General features: G+C 37.9%; 1 protein-coding gene across 1 annotated transcript in view; it reads left to right on the top strand.

The window, feature by feature from the left end:
- The first annotated feature begins 1,106 nt into the window (after nucleotides 1-1,106).
- Nucleotides 1,107-22,206, top strand: part of LOC139729021 (rhomboid-related protein 3-like) — an 87,309-nt gene continuing 66,209 nt past the window's right edge. Inside the window, exons 1-2 of the mRNA XM_071639944.1 lie at nucleotides 1,107-1,194; nucleotides 4,752-4,918. Coding sequence (XP_071496045.1) covers nucleotides 1,128-1,194; nucleotides 4,752-4,918 — 234 coding nt within the window. The 5' untranslated portion in view covers nucleotides 1,107-1,127. The remainder of the gene's footprint in view (nucleotides 1,195-4,751; nucleotides 4,919-22,206) is intronic.

Below are 22,206 nucleotides of genomic sequence, written 5' to 3'. Positions count from 1 at the left end.
GGCCGTAATGCATTCTCTTTACCGGCCGATAAAAGGTTAGGCTTCAGCATTTAGAGCTCTGCCAGGGAGATGGTATTGTATGCTATAGGTATTTTTGTGTAAACATTTAAGTGTACTGTAAGCATATCGTTGCACAGAAATCCCATCTTCCTTCTTCATGAATTGTGCCTGTGTATGTGTGTGTGTGTGTGTGTGCATGTGTCTTTTAGATAACTTTTAAATCACCTCGTCACTTTTGCATCTCTCTACCTTTAAGAAAACATTTTCAGACCCGTTGCCAACAATTTGTTTTGCTATATATATTGTAATCCTTGGATGATAATAATTATATTATCATATTATTATATCCTTGCATAACATATCTACAGTACTACTCCTTGAGCTTTTTTTTTTTCCTTAATGCATCCATGGTTTAGGGCTGTCAAATATAAACGGGAATACTATTCCACATTTTAGGCTCATAAACAGAAATGGCTTTGCAGTAATTGATATGATATCAATTTTAGTGATCGTTTGCTACAATAAAACAAAATACATATTTTCAGTGTTGCCTCTATTGACCATACTTTGAGTCAACTGTGCATTGTAAACTCTGGTAGGATGATGGTCAAACATGTCTCGAAGAAGTGACATTATTTGTTGCCATGACATTCTCCAGTGCTGGAGTTGGGAAAGATGAAATTTTCTTCAAATGTAATACGTTTTTCATTTCTCCGTACCTGTCATTTTTTGAGTTCTTTAAAAAGTCAGCAAAACTAGATTGCAGCCATCTTTCTTGTAACAGTTACTAATATAGTCTGTTCTTCCATGCCATCAACAGGCCTACTCTGGTTTGTTTTGTTATTATTTATCGCTGGCTTTGGCGATTTCTCCATAGCATTTGTATCAATATCCCCCAAAGTGGCTGACTGTCAAGTTTGCCGGACAGCCGATTTGTTTGGAGCAGAAGAACAAAAGTCGAAGCCGCCTCCGTGATCCCCCCGGAGGAGCTCTGTGAATCGTTTGTTTCTCACCCCCTTTGTCCATTCCCCACCATCCAGGAGCAAGCTTTCTGCGATCCACCCAAGTCCTCTGGATCAACATGTCCGATGGCTTGTGACTGGAAAGAGGTCTGAAGAGCTGAGACTATGGCGAGCTGCAGCACCAGCGGGATAGCGAACCATCCCAGCAGTCCCTGTATCAAGGTGATCAAAGGTAGGTAGTTTGTTCTTCGATTTAGTCGTAGTTCACAGACAATCTTTTTTCTGTCCTTGGTATCCTGGAAGAACAGAATGGAGATAAAGTGTTCTTATGATTGAACAGCATTCAGAAAGAGAAAACAAGGCCTTCTTCTTTTTACTCCTGCTCTAGCTTGGTCTTAAAGGCATAATTTACCATTTGCAGATGAACCCCCCCCCCAACATTAGTGCTTTGAAATAGTTCTGAAATGTAAATTAGGAATAGAAACAACCACTGTAAAAATTTGAATCCGTATAATCGATGTTATGTGTTGTTAAATACACAAAATGTGAACAATAGTTATAATAAAATGTTTCCAGACTAAACTGTCTACAGTTACAGTTTATTGAGAAAAAAGACTGATATCTCCCTTTATTCTAGGTTTTATTACAAAAAATTTATATGGTAGGACATTTTGTGATACAACATACATGCATCAAATGTGATATCTTGAACATTTTTGAAATCACTGCTCCCAGAGGTAAACATGACCTTTAAAGAGTGCCTGTATCAACCAAAGCACCTTACAAAAATGTGTGTGATTAGCTACAATTCAAACAAATGTGGCATATACCACAAGGTAAGATTAGTCGAATAAATAGGGGCTAAAGAAGATTAGTCGCAACAACAACAGAAAAAGCCCCAAACATGATGCATTGATATCTCTGTTTGGCGTTTGTGTTCAAAAGCGTGGCGAACGCTACAGAACGCATGCAAAGTATATGCATGCAGTTCATGTATCCTTTAGGGCAGAGTTGGCACACAAACTGTCCTTCTAGATCACCTATCAATTTCACTCTCCAGCAAGAGTGTCAAGAGTGGTCATGTGCTGAGGGTCCCCTTCAGATGATCAACTTCTTTGGACAGAAATGATCACTTTTTATAGTTTTTGTGTTTGGTTATAAATGTGATTGATCAAGATCAAATTACTCTAACACCGATAGAACAACTGAGGGATGTACTATATTTGGACTTATTACTACAGTCATGTCAAAACCATGCTAACAAATAAAATATTGAGAGCTTGATTGACTTCTTGTAAAGCAAAGAAAGGTACTTTTTAAAACTCTCAATGAGATAAATGATATAACTTCTAATACTCTCATTGTCTGTATTCCAAACTTAAAGGACAAGTTCACCTTCATAGACATGAGGGTTGAGTGAATGCAGCAACATTAGTAGAACACATCAGTGAGAGTTTGAGCAAAATCGGACAATCCGTTCAAAAGTTATGAATTTTTGAAGTTTCTGCTCAGTCACGGCTGGATGAAAAGACTACTATAGCTTGTGATGTCACATGAGTACAACGATATAAAGAAAGAATAAAGAAAATTCAACATATTTCCATTTTTCTCGCATAACAAAAGAACACTCTACTTCTCTCTTTCAGAAGGCAGGGGGAATAATATTACCCTTAACATACGTCAGTATAGCAAGTCGAAGAAATGCGCACTTTATTCAAAAAAGTAAAGTTTTGTGAAATTCTCTTTTAATTTTCTTTATATAGTTGTACGCATGTGACATCATACACTGTAGTAGTCTTCTCCTCCAGCAGTGACTGCGCAGATACTTAAAATATTGGTAACTTTTGAACAGATTGTCCAAATTTCCTCAAACTTTCACTGATGTGTTCTACTAATATTGCTGCATTCACTCAATCCACATGTACATGAAGGTGAACTTGTCCTTTAAAGGAAAAAAAAGTTAGCTCTCATATGTCTGCAGAACTGTTGATTTTTGCTCTGAAATGTATACTTAAAAAATGCATAAGAAATGTGTGCAAAAACACCATATTGACCCACTGAGGACGAGTCCCGAGTATATTCGGGCAAACGTCTATGGGAAATGCATGTTGTAGCAAAATCAAACCGTCCTCAACGGGGTAACAAATACTAACCAAAAAGGTTCGCCGGAGGTACTGCAGTCTCAGAGCATACCAGGGCCCCGTTGCTAGAAACTTTGCGTTTAAATGCAACTTGCAACTGATTGTCACTGGCCAATCAAAATCTTTGTTGCATGCATGTCTTCTTAATAGGGCAGACCCTGAGCCAATCAGAATGATTGTTTCAAAATTAGCAATTATTTGCAATTGATTGCAACTTTCTTGCAACGGGGCCCTGATCATGGTTGCTAAGTGATTTTTTTAATCATAGATTATCGATAATCGACAAATTGGGCCACAGCAGCATCCTCCGATCTTATGCGCTACAGTGAATAGCATGTAGCGTGTTGGAAATTTGAATGCTACAGGGCACAATCAATCATCGCATAACACTCTACTTTTCCACTTCTGAATGGGGAGGGCACTTTAGGAATAATGAACGCATATCATCAGAATTATTTTATACTTTTGATCTCAAAATACTCCATACAGTCTGTAGCAACTCATTACCCTGTCAAATTGTATCCACCAGACAAGTTTCTGGGTAGACCCTCTCAATGTGTTGCAAACAAATTCCAAATGGTAGAAGATGAATTTTGGATTCTTCTGAGAACTATAGATGTTTTGTCTTAAAGTAGAGTGTCTACCAATTTGACAAAAATATTTCTGGTCAATGATAAATTTAAGAGGCATTTGCTACCAGATCAATAGAGTTTTGTATCATTGTATGATGCAAGAACACTTTTTGAAGTGAAAATCAAGATATCCTATATATATATATATATATATATATATATATTTTTTTTTTTGTGTACAAATTTCCTTAAATGTTGTCAATTCCAAGTTGGAGTCTTCTACACTTTGAGGACGAGTTCCGAGCATACTTGGGCAAGCGTCTATGGGAAAGGCGTGTTGTAGCAAAATCATATCATCCTCAACGGGTTAAAAGAACATGAATATAGTAGTGCCTTTGTTTATTATGTGAACTGTCAGCTGTCACTTCATTAAACAATTAGCCTACTGTACATCTCACATAATTTCATGTGTGTGATACTGTATACGCCGAATATTTCGCGAATTTCACGAATCGGGTGCTATTCGCGAAATTAAAGACATGCAAAAATATTGACTCTGATCCCGATGTGAATGTGACGTACGCATGTACATTTCAGGACTCCTCGATCGCGAATCTAACCACTCGCGAAATCGTCGGGAATTCCCGATTCGCGAAAATTTAGACAAGCGAAATATATGGCATATATACAGTATCTTGCAAATCTGGACATGTGAGACAATATTGCAAGTGGCAGAATTTACCATCAAGGACCACCGCAACAGATTGGAAAAATATGTGTTATCCATTTTCAAGGAATGAACATTTTTCCATGTACAAGTGTAGGAGACAATAATGCATGTGTGGCGTGTTTTTCATGATAGGCAATATTCTGACTTCAGATAATTTCAATGTAATCTTGACTTCTCAAACTTTGGAAAATCCCCCCCCCCCCCCATGAAAAAGATTTGTCATATATAACATTATATTTTCTTGATATGAAACTTTCCCTGATGTTATGCCATGAAGTACATTTATAATGCCATTTATAAAAATGTGATGTCTGTTTACCCCCCATCCTCCCTCCCAACCTTCCAGTGCCAAACAAGCCAGCACCACCGCCACCCATCCATATATGTGCCAAGCGACTGAACCAGACCACCAGTGGGAATGACAGCAGGACCCTGGGTCCGTCGGATGCCCTGGTCTGCCAGAAGACTGAGTCGGACCAACTACTGGACCCGCTCCCTGAAGGAATCGCTGATGTGAGTTTCAAAGAGATACTTTAAAAAGATACAAGTTTTTTTCCTTCTCTAGGAATCTGAAGTTAAAGGAACTATGCAGTGCAAATGCATGTTGATTCAGCATACACTGACCATCGATTATGTGGCCTTAAGAATATTTAAATGTGTACCATACATTTTATAATGATATTTCCACTACTTTTCTTCAGATTACTTGGATATGCTCACAAAAACCTTCCAAACCAAGTCAATATTATTGTTAATTAGTACTATTATGATTAACAAAAGACATTGGAATGTACCTTCCCACTAGACTGAGCATAACTTGCACATTTCCCTGAAATGTTTTTTGTTAATCATATAAGTACTACTATTTTAACAACATTTGACAGATGATGTCACTGGCAGAATCTTGGTTTGGAAGAGTTTTTTTTTTTTTTGGTGTGTGTGTGTGTGTGTGGTTGTATTCGAGTTTAAAAAAAAAAGAGTAGAAGAATTATTATGAGATATATGGCACATAACTTATATATAGATATTCATTTGGCCACATACACTGTTTGTGATGTTGAGGCTATCATGACTCGATGAGAGTCAACATGCATATTTTGTGTTCCTTTTAATAACCAATTCGTGCTTACGGTGAATTGATCTTGTATCCTGGCCATTGCATTACGAGACAATGCTCTGGAGAGGGTTGAGTTGCTGTCTTCTTTGCTTGCTTGATCCTGATGTTAGTTTTCTGCTTTAATAGGGTGTCCCAGGTTCTGTGGTAGGCAACAGGTGGCTAGAATGTCTAATACCAGCCCTCAATGCAACCCTGTTCGGCGGGTCAAATGCGGGTCAGGCTGGACATCCTCATTTTGGCCCTGGCACATTCAAACCTGGGGCCCGTTTCATAAAACTTGTCGTCAGTGGCAACTGCCACATTTCTATGACAAATTTCCTCTCAGCCAATCAGATGTAAGGATTTCAGTAGCTTGTCACATCTATGACAACTTGTCAGTGATGACAAGTTTTATTAAACGGACCCCAGGTCTTCCTTGTTCTCCCATGTCCTCTGGAGCTGGGAATCGGCATACTCAAGACTGCATTAATACATGAAGTGGCGCATTCTAATTGCCCTTACCATCTGGGTCACCTGGTGCATTACACTGTAGTCAGTTCCTGAATCCCCAATTTTCGTAGTAGTGTGGTAGTGGAGACTTTATCATGACGTTTGACACCACAGATCCAATGGATCCTGCATCTGTTCCTTGATGATAATACCTCTTATTTACAACTAGTGAATTTGGTGCAACTTTAAAATGTCTCAGTTTGCAAACTAACTTTGCAGATCATATGCAAAGATGTGAACTGGTTGGAGAGACTTTTTTCATAATATAGGATCTAAGAGCTTTTAAATTCATCTCTAGACTTGCAACATTTGTTCATTAGCATTTCAACCCCATTGGCTTAACACCTGCAGTAATCATGGTACTGCTTTTATACTGAATCTATCATAAATCTATGCCACTCGCTGCAATGGGTAACATTTTTGGAACCACTCTGATGTCATTCACACTTCTCACAAGTTGCACTGGAAATGCGAAAATAGTTCAGATTTTGTAACTTACTGAAATCATAATATCATGATGCTGCTAGCCTAATGTTATATAAAATAAAACCCATTGGCTTGAATTCACGAAGGTGGTACAAATGAAACCATGGTTTCAACCATGGACAAAAACCATAGAGCGCCAAGTGTTGCATGGAATATTTCATTACGAAATCAGTTATTTCGTCGGGATCAAATGATTATTTTGTAACAAAATGACAACATTTTGTAACTTAATGAACATTTAGTCCACGAAATGCTAATTGCGTTCACGAAATGGTCATTTTGTCGACGAAATGGTCATTTTGTCCACGAAATGGCCAATTTCGTAACGAAAATTCTGTGCGACACTTGGCGCACCATGGTTTTCGTCCATGGTTTAAAGCATGGTTTAATTTGTACCACCTTCGTGAATTTGGGCTATTGTGTCAAATGCAATTTTAGGAACATATGAGGGTAGTTGTACTATATGTGTGGGTAACCTATCTCCTTGGAAGTCAGCAATACATACAGTGTGTCACATCTCAAGGAAGCCAATTTACTTGGGAATAGTGTTGTATTAGAATATCATCTGGTCACTGAGCAAAATTTGTTGTCACATGTTAAATCAAAAAGGGTGCTGATTTTGTCTTCAGGGCTGTGTGCTGAAACGACAGTGACTTATTGTCACTGAATATAATTTCAGATTTAATTGCTAACTTTGTCCCATGTTTTTACCACGAATACAGGTAAACAATAGCCGGGGTCTTAATGTGAAGATTAGCTTGTAAACATTTGTAACATTCCAAATTGCCCCTATTCATGAAATTTGTGAAACTAGCAGCTTTTAAAAGTTATTTGTAGACTTCTGAATGTGTTTTTTTTTTCTTGAAAGATATTATATGGTATGATCTGATATAATGTATTGTTGATTCAGTGTGGAGCTGTGATTTCATTTGAGCTTTCAGGCTTTGTGATATAACCAACAGATTTGTGGTTCCCCAATGTCTTATGGAAGTGTACCCTTTGAGATGACATGAATAGAAACATATTGTTGCAGGGTCAGATTTATCCGTCTACTTGACTAGTATCCTTGACAAGTTTATCATAATGTAAATATTCTAATTTTTGTGAGGATGATATGATATAAACCAAGATTTTTCTGTATAATTATTCTGTACATCATGATGACATCTGTCAAAACGATTGATTCAAATCAAAGAACTCTTGAAAGTCGAACAGGTTGCAGAGTATTTCCTTGTAAGAACTGGCATTGGTCCTGGTGGCGTACCACAGCAGGTACTTTTAATCTGGTGTTCCCATGGTTATGGGCTGGTGTGTTAAATATCAGATGACTCAACTTTCGAGGATGCGGTGTTTGATGGTGGGGGGATCTGACACCTGGAATGCACTTAGGCAGAAAATGAGAAAATGCGCCGTAAAGTGCCAAACTGTGTCACCTTTGCTGTCCAGTCAGCTGGATGTGTCACATAAGCTTGCTCTGATTTTCATTAGATGGAAGTTGTCATGGTTTAGCAAGACATTGGTTTGAAAGCACAGACACTAGCGCCCATTTTGCCGAGTGAATTTCACACTGATATCAAACCAGAAATCTTCTTCCCCCCTAGGCTGAAATGATAAACCAAGAAGTGCTGTTCAATGTCATCAAATTTGCTTACAAAGATATACAGTATGTGTGTGTGTGTGTGTGTGTGTGTGTGCTTGTTTGCATGGGCGTCACCAGGGGGGGTGCGTTGGGTGCGAACGCACCCCGCTTCAGATCCTTAAAATAAAAAAAAATTTTAAAAAATCAGTCTGCGAGCGACCTCAACGCCGGACGCTAAATAATTATTCTTTTCTATTTTTTTTTAATATTTTGCACCAGGGACACACACACACACACACACACACACACACAAAATCGTCGGCAAAAACAATTCGCACCCCTGGTTCTGGCAGCACTGATTTTATACAAATCTATTAGTATTCTACAGTGTTTACTATTAAAATCGACCGTACTGTACATCCATACGATACGGAGCACTTATACACGTTTGCATGTACGTGTGCTACTTGGGGGGGGGGGGGGGGGGGGGTGCGCCCCCTCCCAATCCGCTGGTAAAAAAAAAGATTTACCGAAATAGTAGTTCAAGTGTTAGTAAACTGCTTTTGAATGAAAGGCTGATCCAGAAATAAGATATTTTTCTATGATTTCTTTTCACCATAATTAAATAGGTATAAAGTGTGAAACATTGTTCAAAAAGCCCGGACACGACAAAAGATTGTGATTCCTAGTTGGCATTCTGCATATAAGCAGGATGTGCGCAGTGTACTCAGTACATCCGAACGAAGAGTCGCTACAATGTTGCGCAATGTGATGTAGAATGTACACCATTGTACCTTACGCTTCGTTATATCAAACTTAAGCTAGATCATTGATTTTGCAGTGTTGCTTTACATACTAGTCTATAGTCTAGTCTTTCCCCGCTTGGTCACTTCGACGCCACCTCGCTGGTCATACCTCCCCCAGTCATGAACATAAACCCACTCCCTTGACTACCAGTGGTGGATCCAGGGGGAGGGGCGCACCGGGCGTCCCCCCTTTAATTTCCAAAGCGAAAAAAAAATAAAATAGCTGCAAACGGCAGTTTTTGGACAGTAAAATGTCAAAATTTTCAAGCTCGCTCGCTCCTCTCGCTCGCATTTAGTCGTAATGCCATTCTCCTGAAGTTGCTGCCAGTAATTGCCGGCAGTTGCGCCTGGTGCGCCCCCCCCCCCCTTAATTTCCAAAGCGAAAAAATATAGCTACAAACGGCAGTTTGGGGACTGTAAAACTAATGTCAAAATTATCAAGCTCGCTCGCTCCGTTCGCTCGCATTTAATCTTTATGCCATTCTTCTGATGTTGCTGCCAGTAATTGCCTGCAGTTGCGCCCGGTGCGCCCCCTTAATTTCCAAAGCGAAAAAATATGGCCAAGAACGGCAGTTTTTGAACTGTAAAACGTAAAATTTTCAAGCTCGCTCTCTTCGCTTGCTCGCATTTAATTGTTATGCAATTCACCTGATATTGCTGCCAGTAATTGCCAGCAGTTGCGCCCGATGCGCCCCCTTAAATTCTAAAGCGAAGAAATATAGAGCAACAAACGGCAGTTTCTTTGCTTTTTACTGTAAAATGTCAAAATTTTCAAGCTCACTCGCTCGCTCGCTCGCATTTAATTGTTACGCAATTCTCCTGATGTTGCTGCCAGTAATTGCCGGCAGTTGCGCCCGGTGCGCCCCCCCCCCCCCTCCTTTATTTCCAAAGCGAAAAAATATGGCTCCAAATGGCAGTTTTTGGACTGTAAAATGTCAAAATTTTCAAGCTCCTCTCTTCGCTCGCTCGCATTTAATTGTTATGCCATTCACCTGATGTTGCTGCCAGTACTTGCCGGCAGTTGTGCCCGGTGCGCCCCCCCCCCCCCCCCCTTAATTGCCAAAGCAAAAAAAAATATGGCTACAAATGGCAGTTTTGGGACTGTAAAATGTCAAAATTTTCAAGCTCGCTCACTCGCTCGCTCGCATTTGTTATGCAATTCTCCTGATGTTGCTGCCAGTAATTACCGGCAGTTGCGCCCGTTGCGCCCCCACCCCTCCTTTATTTCCAAAGCGAAAAAATATGGTTTCCCTCAAAAAACAGTAAAAGTCTAGGGATTGAGAGCTTCCTATATTCCAAATGTCTGTCCAAAAAGTCTCGTAAACATTAAAAGTGTCAAAACGCACCCCCCTTGAAAAAAAAGCTGGTGACGCCCCTGGTTTGTATGTGTGTGACCTGTGCGAATGCTGTATAGGCCATATATTATAGCATGTCCCATTTTTCATGAATCGGGACCTTCCAGAGATTGCATAATCACGGAGTACAGCAATAGACAGTGCGAGAGTAATGTATTGGTGTGCACATTACATCCATTTTGCAATCAGTTTTTTGCACGTTTTAAAATTTGTCAATAGCACCTGACTCGCAAAATTCATCAAAAATACAAACCCAGTGAATATATGGTGTATACAGTACCACATTGCCTTTTGTACTATAGGCACTATCACTTTAAGACAAGAAAAAACAGATACAGCATTCTGCACACTTTGACAGCAGAGCTAAACTTCAAAGACGATTTTCTCAGCTCTGCTGATATCTGGGTATTAGTGTTTGTCGAGCCCACCGGAGGTGCAGGGAGACTAAAGGGATCGCCTGCGGCGTCTGTCCGTCCGTCATCCGTTCGTAACGCTGCAAAAACCTGAATAATTCTCTACTGAGGACTTTAATTTCAATCAAACTTGGAATGTAGAGTGGTTATCAAATACAAAGTTACACATGTTACCAAACATGAAGGTCACCTCAGGGTCAAAGGTCACAGGCAGGGGTCAATGAACTTTAGGGCCCCCAATGTTAAGTTTTTACGGCGCGTTTCGATTATGGCTCATAACTTTTGATGTATATGTCCGTTTGTGACCAAACTTGGATGGTAGATGTCCCTTGGGGAGATTAAGTTCATCACAAGGTCAAAGGTCAAGGAGAGGGGTCAACAAACTTTTAGGGCCCAATGTTATGTTTTTACGATGCGTTTCGATTATGGTTCATAACTTTTGATCCCTATGTCCGTTTGTAACCAAACTTGGATAGTAGATGTCCCTTGGGGAGATGAAGTTCATCACAAGGTCAAAGGTCATAGGTGGGGTCAATGAACTTCTGGGAGTTAGAAAAACATTAATTTCTTCTACGCGAATGGGCGAGACACATTTTGGCGCTTGCCTTGTCTTACTGAATCTGTGGCAGCTTTTTGGGAATTGATGTTGACAAGATATGATATGATTAAAAGCATGGAGTCTGGAGAATTCAACATTACCAAATTCAGTCAATTTCATTCATTTTCTCTTACTATTTTAGGCTCCTGTGGAGTTGGGTAAATTTTATTTTCATACAGTATTTACAAAGTAGAAGATTCAGACTAGGGGGCTAAATTAATCATATTTGTATTAATCATTATCTCCTTTAGCCTTTAGATCACACAGAATGTGGACAGTTCCAGAAGTTTATTCCAATTTATTGCCCAATTCTACAAAATTTTCACTTGCCAGATGATATGATACAATTCATTTTCATCATCACTTATTAGAATGCTTGCATTTTGACATTCAATCATTAACAGGTAACATTTGAGTAACAATACTACTTCTACTACTCCTACTACTTCTACTAAATAATAATGGTTATAATGAAATGATAATGATTATTTTAGTAATGATGATAATAATAATAACCACTATTTTTAAAGTGCCTTTTCAAAAAAGCTTCAAAGCTCTCAAACAAATACAACAAAATATAAGAAGTCAACATTGTATTTACTGAACTAGCACAAACAAACAAAATGAAACAAAACAATGTTTTACTTTGAGTCATTTTCCCCATCCACTATTAAAAGCAGAAATGTTGGTGGCTACAGAGACATTTATACAGCACTTACATAGAGAATCCCCCTCCCATTATCATGGGCAGTGTGATGAACGAGACATGTGCCAGTGTGGTAAAGGAAACCCCAGCGGGGTTGGAGTTGAACTAGCCCTTTAAAGTATGCATGAAATCTGTTACCAATTTATGGACTGAAATTAGTACTGAAAGTTCCTGGAACAGCGTTTGATTAGTTCTCTTTGCCTTCGCCTCACTGTCTCCGTACCACCTGTGGTGTTTTTGTTGTTGATATTTGCTTTATTTTCTTCTTCCCTTCTGTCTGTCTGTCTGTCTGTCTGTCTGTCTGTCTGTCTGTCTGTCTGTCTGTCTGTCTGTCTGTCTGTCTCTTCTCTCCCTCTTTCGTGCTGAACATAATATTTGCAACTTTTTTTTCTGTTTTTTTTTTCTCGTCACGTACTCGTTCTTTCACCCTCCTTAGTAACACTTTCCTCAAAAGTAATACAGATATGTGGAGAAATGTCCCAGCAGGAGGACATGTAGAGGTTGAAATCTAAGGTTAATTTGTTCCATTCTTTGAAAGTTGGTGTGTCTAGGCAAAATAAAACAAAAAACAAACACAAACATTTCCATGAAGTCAAAGACATCCATGAAAGAATGTTTCAGAGACACAAATGGAGTGTGTGCTTCGGAGCATTCCCGGAGGATGTAGCTCACATTTGCAATGCATTATGGGGTATCTCAAATGGAAAAGTTCCTTTGCCAGGCCATGAACCGATGGTTTGTCTGAATGATGTGTTTTATGAATATCTTAGGAGAATGTGCACCACAGAGTACATGGCTCCAAGTGATAGTTCCCAATAGAGCAGTTCATAATGATTGTTAAAATAAAATAATGATAATGATGATGATGATAATAGAATAGTAATGATAATGATAATAATAATAATAATAATAATAATAATAATAATAATAATAACAACAATAATAATGATAATAATAATAATGATAATAATAATGATAATAATAATAGTAGTTAGTAGTAGTAGTAGTAATAATGATAATGATATATGAAAATAAAATCAGTGATAATGAAAATGATGATAGTAATGATAACAACAGTAATGATACTTTGATGGTATTTTCTAATATTAGAATGGTCTTATCCAGCAAGGGTATTCCTTTCAGAGGTGGGCACCTTCCTGCAAGTACTCTGATATTTATGCTTGAGCCAAGAGAGACTTATGTCGCAAGACTAGAGCTGAATTTTTTGGTCTAAGACTGCATGCACCAAGCAATACTTGAACCTTGGATCTTCTATTTTGAACACTCAGAGTCTCAACCAGCGTGTCGCAGTACTTTCAAGTGAAGATATTTGAAATCATACCAACATATTTAAAGGAGAGTGATGGTCGCTTGAATGCCATTGAGTCATCTTTTATGGCCTCTGAGAAGGACCCTAGAGCAGCTGGCTGGGTCATGTGACAGGGAGTGTAGGCTCGTCATAATTCATGCGTTCTGCGAGCAAAATGTCACTAATGTCGGATTCTCTCAAAAGACACATTATCGTTACAAAGACTGGAGATGCATCAAAGACACTTTGTTCATCACACGTCGGCCCAGACGAGGCTAAAATCAAATCTCACCATGAGCTCGTGCCGCAGTACTTTTTCCCGTTGAGAAATGCGCCGTCCACCAATTATGAGATTAGTTGTGATCAGTGCAGAAGAGTGCTTCATTAAAGCAAAGGTTAATTACAGGGAATTAAGGCCACCCAGATTCACTGCTTATTAAGTGAAATTAGACCCATCACACCTTCCAATGTCAAACGAAGAAATCCGTCCAATCACGGGCCAAGGTAAAGGGCCAAGGATAACTCGTAAGCAGGCTGCTAAAAGGCGTTGATGAATGATTTAGTCAATAAATGCCCCAGCTGGGTGAAAGAATTATCTTATCTTCAAAAACCTGATCAGCTTTGACCTCAAAGAGATGAGATGGGAGGACATTTTATTAAAGCCCGTTCTCAGGGATCCCGAAAGAAATGGTTTTTAAGCATCAATATTTTCTGACATGATGTGAAAAATTATCAATCTTGTGTATAAATGCACACACACACACACACACACACAAACAAACAAAAAATATCATGAATTATCACTATCTGTGATGCAAAAATCAGTCTATTCAGACTTTTTTGAGACCCTCGCTATAATTTTGCTTTGTAAAGTGTCTGTAAACTGGACACAAAATAAAAGATTTTTGAAAAATCTCATGATGATGCAACTTGACAGGCTAGGCTTTGAATTAGGAGATTTTAAGTGCTTTGCTTGCAGTGAAGTTTGTTACCATGGCAGCAAATAAATTCAAATTTTGCACTGTGATCCAAGAAGATAACTCTTGTGTGTGTGAATTGCCCTATTGAAACTTCATTCAAATTATTTTTTTTTCAAATGTACAAATGAGATACATATGTAGAGAGGACTACTGGCATCACCTCAAAGAATAGATAAATATATTGGCCTCCATTCATGAAATTAGAATACAAGTGAATGAATAGCTGGGCATGTTTATTTCATTCAAAATTATGATATCAGTGTAATCTTCATGATACATTGTATCATTGAAAGAAGGGTGAGTGTTCTTTACTTTTTACAATGTTCTAGATTTTGCAAACTAAGTTGTTATGATCACTTGTTTCCTTTCTTTCTTTTTTTGCTTTTTTTTTTTTGGGGGGGGGGGCAAATTTGAAATAACAAAATGTAGACCATGCTATCCCATCAACCTAGCCAGGCAAGAATGACTGGAATACACTTAGCATAGGAATAGAATCAAATACGGTCTATCCATCAAACTAACATACATGGACACTGTGTTTCCCTCAAGATATTTATACAGATATAAGTAAGATTATGAACAAGTGAATTTCTCTGAAATTTAGTTAGCACAAAATAATTCATTATATAAAAAGTTTTCATTGTATAGTGTTAGTATTGGAAGATTTGGTAGTGATGTATTCAACTGACTGCACTGAGAATTTCTAGGGGGAAGGGTCTATTTAATCAGTCCAAATCCCCAGCTGTCCTTGGTTTAGAAGAAATATATCTTTTTTTTTTCTAGCTCTCACTTCACTCCCCAAAGTTTGTTCCTCCTGAAAGACTAGAAGTGCCGCCAATCTGTTAACGATAATGACGGGACAAAAAGTCAGAAGTTGTACCTTGTTGTGCATTGCGGCGATCAATTACGGTGGCGAGCCTGCGAGGGTTTCGAGCTGCATTGTATCAATTGTAATCTCACGGCATTCAAAGTCTAGTTCAGCATCCTGTAAAAGTATCTGCGACAAGCGGGTTTCGGTAACGCCATGTGCCTGTGTGCAGCGGGCGTGGTCTTTTGTACGGTAGATTTTTTGAGCCGTTTTTCCTCCCAGACAATCACTGTCTCTTGAGGGTTTATTATTTCTGGCAGTCTTGGTGTTTGCTTTGTGTTCCAAGAAGCAGAGAGGGATCTTTTCTCCCTCGTCACCCTGGCCCATTCAAGCTCGACGGATCTGAGGTAATGACTTTTGATGGGCTTAAAGGGAGATAGTTAACCACGCAGTGTTCAATAATCCCTCTGTAAGCTGCGTGTTTTGCAGTTTCCACTTGTGATGAAGTGAATATTGCCCCAAGACATTCTTGCCCATGATGAATACAAAAGTGGGTACATATGTCTCCAGTGGCATTGCAGCTAAATTACTCCCAATAATCATAGATCTGGCTAACTGATTTGAAGACTGTATTCATTTCATCTGACATGATATTAAAAAGGATAAATTATAGATTTTTAGTTGCCTTCTATCAAGATAAGTTTTTATTAGATTCATCAGTAGACAATTTAAAAAACAAAGTTCTAGGAAATATAGAACAACGGAGTAAAACTTTTCTGAATGCCCCACTCATATGTATTTACAGTTTACAAGTGTCCAATATTCTTCATATTTTAGGGGAAAACATGTGCTGTGATTTTTTATGGTGCACATGTGCGAACAGCAAGTTAGCTGACATCGTTGCAAGTCATCATGACCAACGGTAGAGGCTGTGGAGTAGCAACCATCTTTCATCTGTAGAAATCAGATGGTGAAGGGTTAGGGCAGTAACCACAAGTTGAAGAGTGATGATTTTGGTTGCCTTTCTCTGCAACATGGAAGTAACCTGAGAGAATAAAAATCGCAGTCAAAGGTTCTGCCATTTCATTGTCAACATAGAAACGTGAATAATATGTTGTAATCTCACCAAACTTGGTAACTATGGTTGTAGGAGGACATGGCAACTGATTCCTTGACATGGGTTGCAATGTTGGGTCACGGAGCGAGGTCAAAATATTAGTGCTCGCTTTTTATGACATCAATCAATGCGTATTTGGATGTAAGATGGCGCTTCATCAAATTTCATATTGTTGTAGATTATTACACTTCAGTGGTGTATTCAAGCTTTGAGCAAATTTGATTTGAGCACATATACACAGTACGCTCAGGTAGACTTTCATGAAAACGACGAAATCAGACAGTTATGATAAGATTCTAATGAAAATCATAGAGAATACAACTTGGAAAAATCATTGAATAGTGAAGTGTCACATGATTTCATGGAATAGTCATTTTAGTAACAACCTCCAATAAAAATGAAATGTAAGCTGAAATTTTGATATCACCTCACAACACTCCTATCAACTTGTGCAAAAAAAAAATGATAATAAAAATCATACAATTGTTGATCTCTGATGTAGTGACTACAACCCTTTCCCTTTAATAAAATTATTATTGCTAGGTTATTGTAACAGACCCCAATTTTGATGCAGAGGATACAAGTTTTCATCATTTGAACATAAAATAGTGAGAATTTATAGTGAAGATTTGTGAGAATGTCTTTTGAGATATGTGACTCTATATGACAATGATTTTTAATAGCATACACAGTCAAACCTGTCTATAGCAGCCACCCAAGAGAGACAAAAAAAAAAAGAAAAAAAGAAAGATATGCAGTGAAATTAAGAGGTGCCAATTTGATGATGAAAGATGATCATTTCTGCAAGAAAATTCCCTCAGGGCTCTGTCGGTTAGAGTCACTAGGGTATGCCCCTAAATAAACAACAGTAGTATGTGGAGGTATGTCAGTTGACATGGCTGTGTCAAAGTGGTCTGTATGCAGGTGTTTCTGATTCAGAAAGTGTTTGAGAAGTGGAATGATGCTCACTTAACCCCTTGATCCTCACACCAGAATGATATGTTGTGTTAACTTGGCAACTAGAGAATTCACAAGTTGATGGGTTAATAGTCCGACTACGCACAAGTGCTAATTGCTTATCAGGTAACTGTGAAAGTTAGGAGACAAATGATGATTTGTTTTTCTTGTGTTTTTTTTTCATTTTACATCATCTTTTGCTGCATTTCTTCACATAGAATATGGAATACAATGTAGGCTTATATGGATACAAACAAAAACATTTCTAATCAATTCTGATGATTTCAAGTTTAAACTACCATTGACTTTTGACTTTAATCAAACACTAGAGTACCCTATTGATACACACAGACATTTGTGTATATAGCATGTAGTTGCATGTGTATGGCTGTGTTGTTTATCGAAAGTCTACTTGAATGTGTATTTTCATAGAGCACTCCGAGAAAAGAATACGTTTATGGAAATGCAGCATTGCATCAAGGTAAACTGCATGTTTACTTGTGTATGAGCGTGCAGTCATTTCATGCAAGGCCATTTCGAAAGGAACTTTGCAACAATTCCTCATTTCCATTTCCCTGTGATGAGCAGAATTTGTAGAGACAGAGGGATTTTGGCTAGAGCCTCATTGGGACGAAATGGAGAGCAGACGTAATGCTATGCCGGATTGTGTCCTGATATGTGGACTAATCCCCCATGAACTATTTATGTGGGTGTCACGTTCTATTCAGATCGGGTTGAGCATTTTTTTCTTCCAGCGTCTTTTATGTAAAACACTGCGGCATTTACAAACTGCGCATTTTCTTGTTGGATTTAGATGAATTTGTGTTCAGTTTCCTTCAAATTTGTTGAAATGTTTTCTGGGAAATTATGCATTGCCTGTCACAGAATATCTTCTTGTCTAACTTCATATGACACAGAAAGAAATGATATGTGATGATAAACGTCTTCCCTGGCATTTATATTCTAGAAAGGAATGAATTTCATTGTGCTCCACACACATGGTAATGGATTGACCAAGGCAGCAGTCCATGTCATATTTGCTGTCTGCCACTGAGTGCAAAAGTAGCAAAGTTCTTGTTTGTTTGTTTGTTTGTTTGTGTTTTTGCTTCGCTGAACCTCAAGTTTCAGAAACTCACTATAAATGATAATGACTTGTAACTATTATATGTCCTTTGTCCCTGTTGGATATTTGGAAATTTACAATATTTCGCTCTCGCCAATTCTCTTAATCTCTATGAGTGTATGAAAAAGAAACTCCTTTCTCCTCACCATCCCTACAAAAATAAAATAGCTGTATGATTTTTTAAGTGTTCCATTGCAGCTTCAAAGTGAAATGATAACAAATGAAAGAAGATGCTTCAGATGCATTTTAAATCTCCTGCTTTACACTTGGGTAATTCCATGAAGTTGGGGCAGTGTCCATGTAGCATCGTGATATTTGAAAAATACATTTCAGCATAACTCAATATTAATGATGCTATACATTTATTGTTTGTAGGCTTTACATTTGCATTGAGGCCACACATTTTCCTGGAAATTTTGTGCCATTCAGACTCAATTTTGATGAAGTTATTAAACAATATGTAACGGTGTCCTGTAGCATCGGGACGTGTCCATGTAGCATCGTGATATTTTAAAATTTGGTCCTAAGAGACAAATTATGGCAATTAGCTTGACCAAAATTTGATGCAATATGCATATTTACTAGATTAGTCAGATAGCTAAATATCTCAAATTTCCTGTACACAGTTTTAATTTTAAAAGAAAATTACAAAATGTATCACGATGCTACGTGGTGTCCTTTTTTGTTACATTTGGTGGACACCGCGTAGCATAGTGACACATTGTGTAAATTTTCTTGTAAAAGTAAAACTGTGGAAAGGAAAGTTAAGATATTTAGCTATCTGACTAATCTAGTAATTATGCATATTATATCAAATTTTGGTCAAGCTAATTGCATTAATTTGTCTTTTAGGACCAGATTTTAACTATCACGATGCTACATGGACACGTCACGATGCTACAGGACACCGTTACATTTTTTTAAGATAACTTCATCAAAATTGAGTCTGAATGGCACAAAATTTCCAGGAAAATGTATGGTCTCAATACAAATGTAAAGCCTATAAACAATATTTGTATAGCATAATTAGTATTGAGTTATGCTAAAATGTAAAACTTTGTGCCCCAACTTCACGGAATTACCCACTTACACAAGAGAAACAGTGTAATTTTTAAATCATCAAGGTACATACATATGAAGAGTTTAAAGACAAAAAGCACTATCAAACACACTCTACTTTCATCAACTTGAGATATTTGACAATGAAGGTGCTAAAAACAAAGAAAATGATTAAAATATATGTGATAATTTTGATAATACTATATTCAAAGATATTTCTTGGTACATAACGAGAGCAGTATCATTGAAAAGATGGAAGTGTTCTGTATTTGATGACCTTGCTTAAAAACTGTGAAAATGGCACACGTATCTGATTATGCATTCAAACTCTGTCAAAGGAGAAAACAGAGTGACTATATATACTCTTAGCAGTGGCAATTGCAGACCAAACCCTTATGCAATTAACAAGTGAAGATTTCGTACATAATGGCCTAATGTTCCCTTGAAGGTGCAGCAATATTACTCTCATTCGACAACTTTCTAAATTATGCAAACTAGATCACTGCATGTTTATTTTTGTCTATTACAAGTTACGTTTATTTGAAAGCCTATTATGACTTTACCAAGAAACTTGTGTGTCACAGAAATAATTCTGACACACTTTTGTTGACCTTTGACCTTTCTCAAATTATGTAATTATATATTCTATATGAAAACAATAAATATAGTAAAGCGTAAAACTATGAAAAAGCGGATGGGCGGTTTCGGGCGGTTTCGGGCGGTTTAGGGAGCAATCTGACAGGCGGTTTCAGTTACTAATAGGTTAAGACAGAACTGTCATTCTTTAAAAAAAGAGAAACTAAGAAAAAAAGAAGCCCTAATATGAGTGTGTAAAAGGTCTTCCCCTCACCCTGCACCCTTGGGGAAGACACAAAGGGGTAGCTTGACCTCAAACTGGGCCACACGCTATTTTGATGCCAGAGTCGTGAAGTGGCAGTGAAATTACTCAAGGGTTCACTGTCAAGGGCCACTTTCTCTCTTTGAAAAGGAGAAGATGAAGGGGGAAAAAAAGAACAGGAAAAAGAGCATTCTCTAATTCACATTTTATGGGTTCCGAGGAAAGGAATTGGCCGCTCACAATTTGCATCCGCTAAATGCAAAGTGCAGATCAGGTCTCCAGGTCTCATTCTTCAGTGTGCGGTGTTTCAGACGTTATCTGCCGGTGAGCAGGAGGCCTAATGGAATTCAATGAGGGGATCATTAGCCGTTTAAGAAAACAAGAGGAGCGGATAAATGCGTGCCACAATAGATCACGCTGAGAATATCATCTTGATGTGTATAGCTGATAGCAGCTTCAACGGTCAAACGACTGAGTTTACCTGACGACCTACTTTAAACTGCCCAAGCTATAGTACTTTCAAATCTAGGGAAAAAAAAGGATTTCTTTTCAAAGCACTTCCATTCAATATGTCTAATCTAGATTTAGCTTAATTCACAGACATATCCTATTGGTTAAATGTTGTTTGAATAGTATTTCCTTGTTTTGCATGTTATTTGCAAGTGTCCAGACATTTTCTTTCTGCTGATACCCAAACTCAAGTAGACACTATTGTCTCTTTCTTTTGTGTTGTTCACTAGTGATGTTACAAACACAGCAACTTCACTTTTGCGGTAATAATTTGGTAAAATATGTAAGTTTTCATTCATCTTTGTTTGAACATATCATATTCACATGATGGGGTAAGCTAAATCAGAGGCATTGTAAAACTTACCTTGGTGCCAGTTTGAAAAATCTGAGTGACATGATCCTTTTACGTTCCCAGTGTCTTTGCTAATGTGTCAAGGTGAAGCTATGAAAGCAGTTCTAATGCTTTGAAAATTTGAATAGCTGTCTGTGAACTGAATAACCATGATGTAACTAATTTTTTTACCAACTTGTAGAGAAAGCACTGTAAGGGTTAAAGGAAACCCAAACCCTTGGAAAGAGAAATGTGGATTGAGTGAAAGCAGCAACATTATTAGTAGAGCACATCAGTGAAAGTTTGAGGAAAATCGGATAATCGATGCAAAAGTTATGAATTTTTAAAGTTTTGGTGTTGGAACTGCTGGATGAAGAGACTACTAGAGATTATGACGTATGTGTGGACAACAATACAAAGAAAATACAAAGGAAATTCCACAAAAATTCGCTTTTCTAGCATAATGAAAGAGTACTTGACTAACCGCTTTCAGAAAGCAGGGGGAATAATTGCTACCCTTAGCATAGGTCAGTGCAAGTTGATGGAAGGTGTAATTTTCATGGAAAATGAATTTTTGTGGAAAATTTCCACAACCTTAGAATTTCCACTTTTTCAGTACCATGGAAATGGAAATGAAACGGGTAAGCCACAATATTGTGTTGGGACCACTGGATAAGGAGACTACTGGAGTTTAGACATCATGTGTGGACAACAATATAAAGAAAATATAAAGAAAATTCAACATGCTTTCACTTTTCTAGCATGATGAAAGAGCACTTCACTATTACTGCTTTCAGAAAGAAGGGGGAATAATTACTATGCGTAGCATATATGTCAGTATAAAGTTGATGGAATGTGTAATTTTCATGAAAAATGGGGGGAATTTTTGTGTAATTTCTCTATATATTTTCTTTATATTGTTGTCCACACATGACGTCATGAACTCTAGAAGACTCCTTATCCAGTCATTACAACACCAAAACTTTAGAAAAGAATAACTCTTGCATGGATTGTCCGATTTTCCTCAAACTTTCATTGATGTGTTCTACTAGTGTTGCTGCTTTCACTCAATCCATATTACTCTTTGGGTTTTGGTTTCCTTTAAGAGGTTTATAGCTCTACCTTTTCTACCACTGGTGCTTTCCTTGCTTTTCATTGAGGGTCCTTTTGGTGTGCCTGCCTATGTTTACGGTAGGTTTCTAGCATACTTATCCCATTGC

Source organism: Diadema antillarum, unplaced genomic scaffold, assembly GCF_040938485.1.
Source record: "Diadema antillarum isolate AM-2024a unplaced genomic scaffold, OU_Dant_1.0 seq00000216_RagTag, whole genome shotgun sequence".
NCBI lineage: Eukaryota > Metazoa > Echinodermata > Echinoidea > Diadematoida > Diadematidae > Diadema > Diadema antillarum.
The sequence above is the reverse complement of the archived record's forward strand: the minus strand, read 5'-3'. Positions and strand labels throughout refer to the sequence as shown.